The 14089-nt window shown below is 51.0% G+C and overlaps 1 protein-coding gene across 2 annotated transcripts in view; it reads left to right on the plus strand.

Annotated features, from left to right (window-relative positions):
• The window catches only part of Camk2a (calcium/calmodulin dependent protein kinase II alpha), a 59501-nt gene that overhangs the window by 35807 nt on the left and 9605 nt on the right, over positions 1-14089 (plus strand). The window contains exons 13-15 of one of the 2 annotated variants that reach the window (XM_038329709.1): positions 3746-3786; positions 8990-9022; positions 9966-10014. In XM_038329709.1, the coding sequence (XP_038185637.1) occupies positions 3746-3786; positions 8990-9022; positions 9966-10014 (123 nt within the window). The remainder of the gene's footprint in view (positions 1-3745; positions 3787-8989; positions 9023-9965; positions 10015-14089) is intronic. The other variant, XM_038329710.1, reaches the window with a different exon arrangement.

Raw genomic sequence — 14089 nt, forward strand, 5'->3', positions numbered from 1 at the left:
AGGAGACGCTGATGTTAGAGCCGTATACAACAGGCATTTAGCTTCAGCTCAAGTTGAACACAACACGGCAGTTTGGTGACACCCTTTCCCTTTTATTCCCAGATGGGGTGACAAAAATTTAAGTGTGCTCTGTCTCCTACCAGGTCTCATAACTCAAGAGAGGCTGACCCTGCCTTCAGCATAGGTCTGACCAACTCAGAGCCGATGCTCTTATCCAAGCTGGGTTACCAGCAACCCAGGGCGGGAGACTCCCAGGCAGGGAGTGGCCAAGCCCTGGGCATGTAGCTCCAAACAGGAGGAAAAGGGATTATTGTCAGAGCTTAACGACTCCTCTTGGCACATGGGGCGGGGCGGGCCAGCACCGCTTCAGGCCTCTCCCGAGGGAGTCCTGGGTGCTGACTCAGATATAGACAGTGGAAGTGGCAGAGCTCACTGGAGGGGCCCTGGCACCGAGGCTGGGCCAGCACAGACAGCTGCACACACAGGCAGGCCAACTGCAGCCAGGGGTCACTTCTGAGTAGGGTGCAGGCTTGGGTCCCCTAGGAGGGTTTGCCTGTGTGATGACCCAGGAGAAGACCCAGCTTTAGAAGTGGGCTTCATCCACACTGAACTCTCTTCAAATCTCATGGACCTGGCCGTTCCTCTCGCTGAACACTGGAAGCTGAGCTGCACAGACAGGGGTTGTTTTGTTTTGCTGTTTTACAATGATCGCTCCCTGGAGAATAGCAGTCTCAAGCTCAAGAACGGGAGCCCATGGCTTGGTAAACCAGGGCTGTGTAAGAGAAGTGGGTTTTGTTTTGTTTTGTTTGAGGGTGGCAGAGGAATGCTGGAGAGATGGCTCAGCAGGTAGGAGCATTTACTGCTCTTGCATAGGACCCAGGCTTGGCTCCCAGAACCTACATGGAAGCCCACAACTGCCTGTAACTCCAGTTATAGGGGAATCTAATACTCTCTTCTGGCATTCATGGGGGTCCTGTACACATGTGGTACACGTAAATTCATACAAACACACACAAATAGTTAAATAAATTTTTGAAAGCCGGGCGGTGGTGGCGCACGCCTTTAATCCCAGCACTCGGGAGGCAGAGGCAGGTGGATCTCTGTGAGTTCGAGGCCAGCCTGGTCTAACAAGAGCTAGTTCCAGGACAGGCTCTAAAAAAAAAAAGCTACAGAGAAACCCTGTCTCGAAAAAACCAAAAAAAGAAAAAAGAAAAAAAAATAAATTTTTGAAGAAGAATTTTTGGACCTGGCTTTGGTTTCCAATACAAAAATGAACAGGAGAGCCGGGTGGTGGTGGCGCACGCCTTTAATCCCAGCACTCGGGAGGCAGAGGCAGGCGGATCTCTGTGAGTTTGAGACCAGCCTGGTCTACAAGAGCTAGTTCCAGGACAGGCTCCAATGCTACAGAGAAACCCTGTCTCGAAAAACCAAAAAAAAAAAAAAAAAAAAAAATGAGCAGGAGAAAGAGGAAAGAAAAGAAAAAAGTTTGGGGAAATATATTTCTAATCATTAAAAATCAAAGATTTGGGGGCTGGGGAGATGGCTCCATGGATGAAGAGCTTGCTGGGCAGGGCAATCATGAGGAGCTGAGTTCAGATCCCCAGCACCCATGGAAAGCTAAATGTGTCAGTGCCTGCCTGTAATCTCGACACTGGCAGAGATGAGGTTAGCTGGCCAACTAGTCCCAGATCGATAAGCTACCCTGTCTCAAAACACAAGGGGAACTGGTGATTTAAAAAGGTTCCCCTTTTAATCCTAGCACTCAGGAGGCAGAGAAGTAGGTGGATCTCTGTGAGTTTGAGGTCAGCCTGGTCTGGTCTATATAGCAAGTTCTAGTCAGAGCTATGTAATGAGACCCTGTCCAAAAAAAAAAAAGGAAGAACATGACCAAGGGAGGTATCCAACATTAGTGTCTAGCATCCACATGTGCACACAGACAGACACACATCAACTTTTTCACACACAAAAAAATCAAGAGATTATTGAGAGAAAGAAAGAAAGAGAGAGAGAGAGAGAGAGAGAGAGAGAGAGAGAGAGAGAGAGAGATTTCTGTGATCTTTCGAAAATTTGGAACTTGGGGATGTAGCTTAGATTGTAAAGCATTTGCCTACCATGCATGAAGCTTTGAGTTCTTGTTTGTTTCGTTGGTTGGTTTTGTTTTTTCCAAAACACGGTTTCTCTGTGTAGACCAGACTGGCCTTGAACTCATAGAGATATACTGGTCTCTGTCTCCCCAGTGCTGGGATTAAAGATGTGTGCCACCACGGCTAGACTGAATGAAGCCTTGAGTTCTTCTCCAGCACCAAATAACAATTAAGGGCAGCCCGGTCTACAGAACGAGTTCCAGAATAGCCAGGACCACACAGAGAAACCTTGTCTGGAAAAACAAAACAAAACAAACAAACAAACAAAAAATCAACACCACGTGTGTGTGGTGGCACGTGGCTGTAATCCAAGGTTCAGGAGATGGAAGCATGACAAAGATCACACAGTAAATAAAGGCCAGTCTGGGTCTATTCTGTAAAGAAAATAAAAGCAAGGTCTGGCTACACTGGATACATACCTGTCTAACACTGGGCTGGAGCAGAGTGTCTCCACAGTGAACACTGTTCCCTGCTGTGCTTTTTGGTCCCACTTGCATAGTCTGGGGAGACACAAACGACCTCCACCCCTTGGGAGTTTCGAGAGGTTACAGGGGAAGTTATGGAGGGACTAAGAGCTGGGGCATCTGTGAGTTCATCCCTCAGAGCCCCTGGGGCATCTGTCCTGTACCTTCAATGCCCTCACCCCCATCCCTAGTTCACCCTTTTTGGGCTCCCTGGAGAAGGACTAATCATAAATGTCATAGAGGGCCAACTATATATATCCTGAATGCTGTGCTAAGCACTTCACAAAACTGGGTCTTATTTGAGGCATTTTTGAAAGGTCTGACGTGACCGAATACCAGTCAGGGCAGGACTGGGCATTCATGTTACCTTCTGGTTCATGCCCACTGCCAGGACTGCAGTCAGGAAATGAGGGGGCGTGGGGGAAGGGGAATGCATGGTCCAAGCCTTTGTGAGAGCATGGCTGGACTTTTGCCTACCACCAGGACTCAGCCAGCCCGAGAGTGGGATTCCAGAGGTTGAACTTAGGTCTATGCTGCTGAGAAGAAAGGCAGAGAATGAGCGTTCTGACAGGGGTGGGCCCCAGCAGGGGACGTCTGCTTCTTGTCACCAGCAAAATGCAGTCTGCAGCTGTCCAGAGTGAGTAGGCAGGGCTGACACATGACCTCAGCAGCAGCATGGGACTAAAATTAGAGAGGGCTAGGGCAGGTGGGGGCCAAAGCAGGGAGCTTCCAGCCCTGAATCAGGCTGCAGGCCTCTCCGAGTTGGCCACCAACAGCCCTGGTGACAGGGATCCAGAGGGAATCCCCAGGCTCAAACAGCAGCCCGACAGTCCCGAGACGCATTGGACACCTCTCCAAGCCCCAAAGTCACAGGGTTATCCCCGAGATCGCTGAGCACTGGGGATCGCAGGCCTGCTCTGCTGGATCGTGAAAGAGGGAGTGGAAGGTGGAAGACGAGAAGAAGGAGGAGGAAGTCTCTTGTTGGTGGACAAGCCAGCTCCGTACCCAGACAGCTGACCCTCCCTCCGCTACTCTCGGCCAGGCCGCTCTGCTGCACGCAAATGCTGCTCTTCCTCACCCTGTGGGCCCTGGTGCCGTGCTTGGTGTTACTAACGCTCTACTTTCTCTCCTCCACAGGAGGGAAGAGCGGAGGAAACAAGAAGAACGATGGTGTGAAGGTAAGTCCCCCGGAGCCTGCAGGCCTGTCTCTGGCAGAGACCTGCTGTCAGGCCTTGGGCAAGTCCTGGCTTCACTAACGGTGACATGTCAGATCCAGGGCCAAGCTCTCCCCAGATCACCTAGTTTGTGCTCTGGTGTCCGCCTCTTACCGTGTTTGCTGGGAGCAGACTGGGGATGGCAGGTGGCCTGGGTTGCGTGGAGCTCAGTAAAGGGGGCAGATCTTGAGGAGGCTTCTGGGGGCTCTACGGGGCTGGAAAACTGTGACAAGAGGGTCCAAAAGGGACAGAAATGGTCACTAAGGTGACCTCATCCTGCCCAAGGGTGAGGGACTGGTTGGGCTCTGAACTGTGTACACTAGCGTAGCCTGTAACCCGTGGAGAATGGGCAGCTATTTCTCCAGGCTTTGGGATCCAGAAGGCCCTCGTCTTCACCCATGCCTGTCTCCTGTTCCCACCCCTGGTGCCCAACCTACCTCTCTCCTTACCTAGCTGGCCCCTCTTTCCTGTTTCTTCTCATTTCTCGCTCTGCTATCGGGGGCCCAGCCCCTCTGCTCTCTGCAGCCCCCTCCTCCTCTGCTATCTGATTGCCTCATGGGGTCTCATCTCTGGAGACTGCCTTATTCTGAGCTCTGCACCCACTTACCCAGGACATTAGATGGTGTGAGGTCCTGAATGGCCACCCAGGCCATTCAGCATGTGCTGGCGGCTGCACCGCTTCAATTAGAATGGCTACAGACTGCTGGGAACTGCATGGGGGAGACTCTGTGCTGGGTGTCCGGCCAGAATTGGGCTTCCCCTTTGCCCATCGCTTTTTCCACTCGAGGTTCTCTTAGGTGCCTCAGGTGCTATGCGGACCTGGTGATAATTTCTAAGATTTCAGCTCTGAAAACATACCAAAGAGCAGCCTTTCTCATCTAACTATTCTCCCTTCTCATCTTGTGTGTTTGAGGGCTGTGGCCACATTCTGTGGAATGATGCTTGGTCAACGACAGACTTTATATGCGTTGGTGTTCCGCACAGACCACAGTGGAGCCATGAACTTGCTCTTGCCTAGCAGTTTTATTGTACTCTTCCCCCACTCTTTCCTTCCCTTTCCTTTTTTTGAGGTAGGATCTCACCCATACAGCCCGAGCCAGATTCAAGCACTCCATCTTTTTGGCCTAGCCTCCAGAGGGCTGGAATTACAGGTGTGCACTGCCATGCCAGGCCCTTGCCATACTTAGACATGCTTAGATTGGCTTAGGTTCATGGTACTTGCCGTGTATTACAGATGCGTACTGGATTTGGTACAGTAACATGCTGTGTGGATTTGGAGCCTAGAAATATCATATGCCCTAAGGTCACTGTATGCTGCCTGCATAGTGACATAATTTCTCATGACACATTTCTCAGAATATATCCCTGTCATTAAGAAACACGTGACTATATACAATTATTCGGTTATTAGAAAAAAAATCAATGCTTTTCAAAGTGAATTCTTTGGACCCAAATATTCTGGGGAGGTTCCTCTGGCAGCAGATGGAGTTGAGGAGGACTAAAAAGGGGAAGACCCAGTTTTTGAGGTTCTGGGATTCCTGCAGTCTCAACAACTTCATGCCAAAGTTATCACGGTGGGTCAAAGAATAGAGTGGGTCACTGACAGCTGGGGCTTGGCTGGTTCAAGTACTGGACTGCTTCCTTTCCTCCCTCCCACTTGGCTGGCTGTGAGGATCAGCAGGGCTAACACACGTTCAGAGCGTGAACGGTGCTCGTGTGCACAAGAAGCCACTGAAACAGGAATACCTTCCCTGTTTTGTGGGTCAGACTTCATTTTCTCTTGAAAACAAAGTATGCTCAAGAAAACCCTTGGACATCTCAGGCGAAAAGTTAACACACGCTTGTCATAGAATTAACACACATGTTGCAGTTGGCTCTGGCCTGCCGTCTGAGTGTCCTTGAGCCAACTTTTGCTCCCAACCTGAGACGGGTGCCAGAGGGACGTACTACATGGGGCTGCCGGCCTAAAGCGGCTGGGGACCCTCTCCACCCACAATGTATAGATGCTGAGTTGAGGCGCCCTGGTCTGCCTGGGTCTTGGACTGGCCCTGGCAGATTGTTGAAAGCCACTGGGTTTGGGATCAGGAGAGGCTCGTGTTGGGCCAGGGTCAGGGCTGAATCTCCAGATGTAGCTGCTCTTGGACAGAGGCAGCAGGTAAGACTGGCCAAAGCTAGGAACTTACAGCACCATGCTCTGCTTGCCACCAAGGTGCTTTCCAGTGAGCACAACTGGCAAAAATGTTTCTGCTTCCTTCAGGGTAAGACACATCCTAAGTGACTTCTTAGGGTGGTCTAGATGTGGATGAAGAGAAACTCAAATGTCCCTGGCTCAATCACCTCTTTATAGCTCAACCCCCTTCCTTTCCTAGAAATGAAAGAGGGAGGAGTAATTTGGGTCTGGTCTGTAACTTGGGGAACAGCTGGGGGGTGCCCTGCTCCTCCATGGAGTGGGGAGGGCCGCAGGCTTGGGGAAGTGACAGTTCCATTCTCTCAAATCCTCAAGTCAAAAAGCCATGGGGCTGAATGTGTGCCTCGCTCTTCCTTCTTCCCAGGGGTTGGTCCTGGTTCTGCCATCTCTACCAGCAGAGTAGAGAGCTGTTTCCAAAGGTTGGTGAGATGGCCTCACCAGAGAGACCCCTGGGATGTGCATCATGTAGACGCACATGCAGCTTGAGGGGGAGGGGAATCTGTGCTCTTCCTACAGTTGTGTGCTGAGAGACGAACGGTTCCATGTGGAGCTAAATGGAGAGGCTATGTGACCTGTTCTGTCACCGAGGGAAGGGCTGCTGGGCCCGAGTGACAGGAACTTCTTGAGCCTTTACAATCTCTTCAGGGCTGAGACTGACTAGACTGCTGTTCTGGAACCCTTGCTGACCTTGGAACCAGCTTCCGTTTGTGGTTCTAAGAGAGGCAATTCTACCTTTGCTGACAGAGCCCCCATTCCATGCAACTTGCAAGTGCTGGTCAAGCAGGATGACGGTCACCCTCATTTGTCATTCTAGGAGAAAGAATCCCTGTCCTCAAGGAGCAGTGTCCAGCCCTGGCCTCCTTTAGGCCTCGGTTTCTGTAGGAGGCGTCCACTGCTCCCTCCCCTCACCGCACTCACTGCCCTGTTGGTGTCCCATGCGTGCTGTTGTTGACCTCTTCCCCATGTCCCATCCTGTCACTGTACGTCCGAATCTGATGCAGTCTCTGCTCTGTGTTTCCTCTTCATGTTCCACCTGGAACCTTCTGGCCCATGTGGGTCTCCTTGGGTTTCTGCTGACAGCTGAGCTGTATGGGCCTGTCCCCCTTCCCCACACAGTTTGGCCAAGCTGCAGCCATGGAGGGAGGCCAGCATAGAGGAGAGGAGAGCAGAGGAGAGGAGGGCAGAGGAGAGGAGAGGAGAGGAGAGGAGAGCAGAGGAGAGGAGAGCAGAGAGCAGAGGAGAGCAGAGGAGATGAGGGCAGAGGAGAGAAGGGCAGAGGAGAGGAGGGCAGAGGAGAGGAGAGAAGAGGAGAGGAGGGCAGAGGAGAGGAGGGCAGAGGAGAGGAGAGAAGAGAAGAGGAGAGGAGGGCAGAGGAGAGGAGAGAAGAGAAGAGGAGAGGAGGGCAGAGGAGAGGAGAGAAGAGAAGAGGAGAGCAGAGGAGAGGAGAACAGAGCAGAGGAGGGCAGAGGAGAGGAGGGCAGAGGAGAGCAGAGGAGAGGAGAGCAGAGGAGAGGAGGGCAGAGGAGAGCAGAGGAGAGCAGAGGAGAGCAGAGGAGCAGAGAGCAGAGGAGAGAAGAGGAGAGGAGGGCAGAGGAGAGCAGAGGAGAGAGCAGAGGAGAGGAGAGCTGGGAGAGGAGAGCAGAGCAGAGAAGAGCAGGGAGAGGAGAGGAGAGCAGGGGAGAGCAGAGGAGAGGAGAGCAGAGGAGAGGAGAGCAGAGGAGGAGCAGTTGCAGTGTTTTACGATGCAGCCACACTCCCCAGCCACCTAGGAAGGTGGGCATTCGTGCCTTGTGAATATACAAGATAGAAATGTCCAGCAAAGAGGCTCTGGGCACACATTTAGGCCCTGGCATGCAGACGCCTACTGGACTATAAAAGCAGGAAGCCCCAGATCTAACCTGAGTCTCTTATAGCATATCCAGTGCTTATGGTAGATCAGGCTGACCCTGGAAAGGTTTTAAGTCTCTCCTTTACTTTCTTCTTCGGGTCTTAGGCAATGGACTCCTAACTCTCAGAAGGGAGGTATCTAAGGTAGCATGAGCCTTTAAGAGGAATCAGTTTGGGGTCCTGGACAGGTGCAGCCTTGTCCACCCCCCCCAGCACCTCTGTTTCCCCTAGCATAGCTATTGACTTCTGAGAGAGCCCTCTCAGGGTCCCCATCCCTCTCTGGATGTGTCACTCAGGACCTGTATCATCTATGAGCAAGTCTTCAAAGGCCTGGCTATGAGAACTGAGTGAAGGAGAAGCAGCCCACATTGTCCCCACCCCCTTCCTGGACCCCAGAGCTAACACATGATTGGTACAGTCCACAAAGATTAGATCATGCCAACCGGCAGAGCCACAAGACTCAGGATCCAGACTTCCGGTCATGCCTCAGTTCCTCTATCAGCATAAAGGAGCCAAATAACACAATTATGAGAAGTTATGAACAGAAAGGTGACCCCAGGGTCACCTGAGAATATTCTTGAAAGTGGACATGACCAGTCCCACGAAGACTTAATCAAAGTCCTTAGAGGGGACCTGCTTTTGTGTAGGGCTCAGTGACAGAGAGCTTGCAGGTATAATAAGGCCTTGGGTTTCAGAAGGAACAAAAACAAGGCAAGTTTCCCCAGTGGCAGGTTGCCTGGAGTAGTCTGCTTAAATAGAAATGCATGGAGAGTTTGGAGCTTATGTCCAGTTCTGAGCACCCTACTTCCCCTAAAACAAACAGACAGTCAGCATCTAAGAGCCAAGACTAACTTCTCCGTCAGAGCAAGGCATAGTAGACAGCCCTAGTTGAAGTCAGACTTGGCTTTGAACTTGGATGTTAGATCAGTAGAGACAGGTACAGGCGTTTGAGGACCCAGAATTCGCCAGGCCACATGTTGCTGATCGGAAAGGACCACAGGGGACGGCCCTGAGGCCATCCTTCTTCCTAACCTCCCTGCTGTTTTCATGCGGTGTCTTTTCCTGTCCCATCTCTTCTCCTTGTTTTTCCAGAAAAGAAAGTCCAGTTCCAGCGTTCAGTTAATGGTGAGTGTCCGCCGTCTCCCAAACACCGGTAAATGCTGGGCCTCAGACCCTCGCTCCCTCGCTCCTGCCTCCTTCCTGCAGGCTGCACAGGAACCCGGGGCGGGGAGAGAGTGCTCAGGGCATGCGTGGTATGTGTGCATTGTGTGACAACATGTGTGTGTTGTGTGTGTGTTGTTTGCGTGTTTCTGTTGACACTTCCAATTCCATGGCCCAGACCAGCAGCAGATCCAAGGCCTTCCTCCAGTCCAAAGGTGGATTTGAACCAAGTCCAGCCCTTGGCTTCTTGCTTCTCCCACCCCTCTGCTCAAGGGCTCATCTCAGGGCTTGGTTTGTGCAGTTTGCTGCTAGGGCGAGGCTCGGTTTGGCCAAAGCAACAGGCATCATGGAGGCTCCTTGAGCTTGTGCAGGCCACTCCCACAGAAGAACCACAGCCCTGCCTCTGTCAAGAGTGCCAGGGGTGGCACGGTGGCCCATGCCCCTCTTCTTCTGGTTCTATGGCTGTCTCAGTTGCGCGGTTTTTCTCCCCTCTGAAAAGCCCACCCTCTCTCCCACTGGGCCTGCCTCTCTCTTTCTTCTTTTCCTGCCAGTGTGTGTATTCCTCCCCCATTCTGTGGCTCCCATGGTGTCTCTCTGCTCTTCTGTACCCCGTCTTTGCCCCCTGAGCAGAAAGGACCCAGGAAGCCCCTCTCAGCCCTCCTGAGAGGCCAGGGATCTCCTTGCAGGTTACCGCTTCATACGGGCCCTGCCTCAGCCACCTGCTTAGCTGGGTCCCCTCAGACTGAAGGGTCTGGCAGGGTTTGTATTAAGCATCTGGACCGCATAGCCTGGGAAGCCACAGAGCCCAGCAAATCACCAGGCAGCCAGGCAGCCAGGTCGCCAACCCAACCCAGCCCCTCCTGCCGCCAGGCTCTCCTCACCGCTTCCCTCTTCTTCTCTTTGACAGGAATCTTCCGAGAGCACCAATACCACCATCGAGGATGAAGACACCAAAGGTAGGGAGTCCTGGCCTGCTGAGCAGACCCTCACTGCTGTTCCACTGCCACAGCCTGGATTTGACTTCTGATAACCAGGACATATTGTGGGTGTGACTTCCCCAGACAGTGCCCAGCACTGGGGGTACTTAGCTTATGGGTTTATCTCATCACCTATCAGAGGAAAAAAATAAGCCATAGATACATGGGGGTGGCATAACTTTTCCTTTAAAAATAAATTATTTTAGTTTTTTTTTTTTAACTGACTTCATTTTTAAAACATGGAGCAATAAGAATAAAGGAACAGAGAACAAAATTTCAGAAAGTTTAGTCAACTGGGGCATGTGAAGTCAAAACCAAAGATTAGCAAAGCTAAAGATGTAGGGGTCTTGCAGCTCCGGGCCTGTTGTTTTCAGAAGCGCCCCGATCGCCCCAGATCAGCAGGCAGCTGGGGTGGCACATCTGTAGTCTCAGTGCATGAGCGGCCAGCAGGAAAAGCACGAGCTGGGGCCACCATGCTGTAACCTGGGCTCATAGCAAAACCTACCAGATGAAAAAGGGAGCAAAGAGTCCCATGTGAGCGGGAGTCTTGAGAAAAGAAATAGCAAGAGCCGTCTTTGGTTCACTGACACTTGCTAAACCTATATAGGGACCGATACGTGGGTGTGTCCAACCTGCAGCCTGCAGGGCACTTGTGGCCAAGGGTAACCCTGAACACAGCCCAACATAAAGTCGCAAACCTACTTAAAACCTGGCATCTTTGAAAAGATCCATGTATTTCAATCTTACGTGTATGAACATTTTGCTCACGTGGGTCAGTGCACTAAGTGCATGTCTGGTGTCCTCAGAGGCCAGGAGAGATCACTGCACTGTCAGAAAATGGAGCTAGGGACGACTGTAAGCCGCCGCGTGGGTTCTGGTTACTGAACCTGGGTCTTCAGCCAGTTCTCTTAGCTGCTGAGCCATGACTCCAGCCCCAAAACGTGACAGTTTTTTTTGATTTGTATTGTTTTTAAATAAAACTTTTGTGACTGTACTGCATAGCTCTTGTTCAGAACACTGCAGAGAATAACAATATTTCACAGTGGGAAAAGAAAGGACCTAGAGTGGTGGGTCTCACCCTTCCTAACGCTGCGACCCTTTAATACAGTTCCTCATGCTGTGGTAATCCCCAACCATAAAATTATTTCATCACTACTTCATAACTGTAGTTTTGCTGCTGTTATGAATCATGAGGTAAATATCTGATATGCAAGATATCTAATCTATGACCTGTAAGGGGGTCAAGGCCCACAGGTTGAGAACCGCTGACCTGAGGTTTTCTGTAGTCTCACACTTACCCTTCCATGAACCCTCTTCTCCAGGCAAGAGTACAGGATAGAGAATTTGGGGAAACTGGCTCAAGGTGGGGTCGGGATCAGAACCCAGGCAGTCTGCACCTGGACCCTGGCAAGCAGACAGTGTACTGGAGGCCTCAGGAAGGTGTTCTGGGAAGGGGATGTGTGCCGATTCTGCCCGGGAAACAGATCCTTGGCGGTTAGCAAAGTTCCATGGTTCCACCAGCACCGGCACCCCCACATTTCCCAAGCCAGGGAAACGAGAGCCCTCAGCAGTCTGCATGCTGGGGAAGGGGCCAGAGATGCTCTTCCGGGAAGGGGTTGCTGAAATATAAAAAAATTGCTGGTCTGGAGGAATCTCAGCTGTACTAGTTGAGATTTTTTTGGGGGGGGTAGATATTTTACTGTGAAAAAATACAGTAGGACAAGAATTATGGCTTGGTGACAGCATTTGCCTAACATGTAGGAGTCCTGTGTTTGATCCCTAACTGGAAAAAAAAAAGATTGTGTTTATATGACAAGCATTTTATAATGTCATAATGGGATGCGGGGTGCAATGAAGGCTTGCAGGCAGTTTCCACACAGGGTGACCGCCTTCCCATCCTGCAGGTACCTGGGAGAAAGTCTGTCTGCTGATGTCCTTTCGGGCCATTCTCAAATTGATGGGGGATGCAGCCTGGTGCTGGTAAATTGGTGCTCCGTCGTGGCTCTATGGACAGCCTCACCGATGCATTCTCTTAGAGAACTGCAGGCTAGCATCCTCTTAGTCGGCCGCATGAGTCTGTCCTTAGCACACGCCCAGTCCTACCTCAGGTCACAGGTCTCTGGCAGACTGAGTTACTTCTTAGATGTTTACCATAAGGGAGACTCTCGGCCCCAGTGTGAAGAGATGGCTTCTGGCATTCCCAGGTGACTTAGGGCAGATAGAGACCATGGAGGTGATTTCGTTCCTTACTCCATTGGCTGAGTGACCTTGGACAACTTACTCAACCTCTCTGGGTCTCAGTTTCCCTTAGCACCATCTTCTGGTATTCCCATCCAGGTGAAATGGCAGCTGCGTGTACAGTCCCCGTGCAGCATTTGGCATGTGGTGATTATTGGAAGACATCTTCATTTCTTTCTTCTTTTTTTTTTTTTCCAAACTGGAGTTTGTGGTTGAGTGACAGTAAGCCCCATGACATTTTCTTGGAGTGTCAATTTGATTCAAAGCCTATTTTAAGACAAATATTTATATGTTAAACAGACAGACTATTTGGAATAGAATACAAAATGTGTATGCACTGGTAATGAAAAATAGGGGCTGTCAATGATATATTCCACCTGGATGGTGGCTTTGGGCTGTGCCGTGAGGCCTCGCATTTGCCAACAACCTCCTCCGCTTTAAGGGATCCGGGGAACAATTTGTCTCGGATTTTAATTTACTTCTTTCCCTTTATATAGAGGGAGGGAAGGCCCACGTGGGTTATGATGTTAGCAGTTCTTCCTGTTGCTGTGGCAAGTAGTCTGTCAAAAGCAATTTAAGGAAGGGTTTATATTGGCTCGTAGTTTGAGGGCACTGGCCATTGTTGTAGGCAGCCATGGCCGTGGGTGCATAAGGCAGCTGGAGATGCTGGATTTGCAATCGGGAAACAGGCAGATACCCATGTTTGGCTCACCTTTTCCTTTCGGTCATCCAGTCATGGAAAGATGCCGCCCACATTCAGGATGAACCTGCCCTCTTCGGGTGACCCTTTGTGGAAATGACTTCAGGGACGCACTCAAGGGTGTGCTTCTGTGGTAATTCTAAATCCTGTCCGCTCATTTGACGATCAAGATTAGCTCTTACTAGCTGATGATTTGGGGACCTTGTTCCCTGCCCCAGCCTTTCCTCCTTGTGCACAAAAGGCCCAGTGACCCAGTATTCTGGAAAATGTGCCCCTGTAAGAGCAGAGCAAAGCCCTTAAACCCAGCCTCTAGCTGCCAGCCCTGCTGGCACAAGAGGGAGTTCCCAGAGTCTGATGCTGTTTTCTGGAGTTAGCCTGTTAAGTCTTCTTACCAAGTGAGAATAGTAATCAGTCTGGTGAACTCTGACCCAGTGTTACAGTTAATTGGAAATGCTGTTTGTCAGAACGACATCCCTGAAGGGAAGTAAGGACAGGAATTGTTTAGCAGGGCCCCCGATCTATGAGCCATACCAGGCTCTGCTAGGCTTCACTCCATGCCCTTGCCTCTGCATGCAAGCCATCCTCTCTCCAGGCTTAAAGAGCACCCATCAGAAGCTGGGTAGACATTAGGAAGTACTAGTCAGGAATGCAGGCCCCAGCTGGGCCTCAGTGTGTTGCATGAGCTTAAGAGAGTTTCTTTGTTTTTGTGAATCTCACAGAAATTCACCTGCCTCTGCCTCCTGAGTGCTGGGATTAAAGGTGTGTGTCACCACCACCTGACCAAGAGGTTTTCTTAATCTCTCTGGGGCCTCAGTTTTCTTGTCTGTAGAGGAGTATTCCAGAACATCTGGGTGAGGAGACTAGCCATCAGTATGCAGTAAACATCTAGAAAGTGGCTTGTAAAGCAGTCGGGGCTGCTGGAGTCCCCGGGAAGGGCCCCTGTCAGAGTGGCCTTCAGGTCCACAGGCACCAGCCTCCAGTCCGGTCTTCTGCCCCAGAGAACAAAGCTAGAGATTCTTGCTTTGGTAGCTTTGACTTTTAGAAAGCTTGGTGTCCTGGTGCCTGAAGGCATAGCCAAGCCAGGCCCGCCTAGCACTGAATTCACAGAGGTGAAAT

Source organism: Arvicola amphibius, chromosome 5 (genome assembly GCF_903992535.2).
Source record: "Arvicola amphibius chromosome 5, mArvAmp1.2, whole genome shotgun sequence".
Taxonomy (NCBI): Eukaryota; Metazoa; Chordata; class Mammalia; order Rodentia; family Cricetidae; genus Arvicola; species Arvicola amphibius.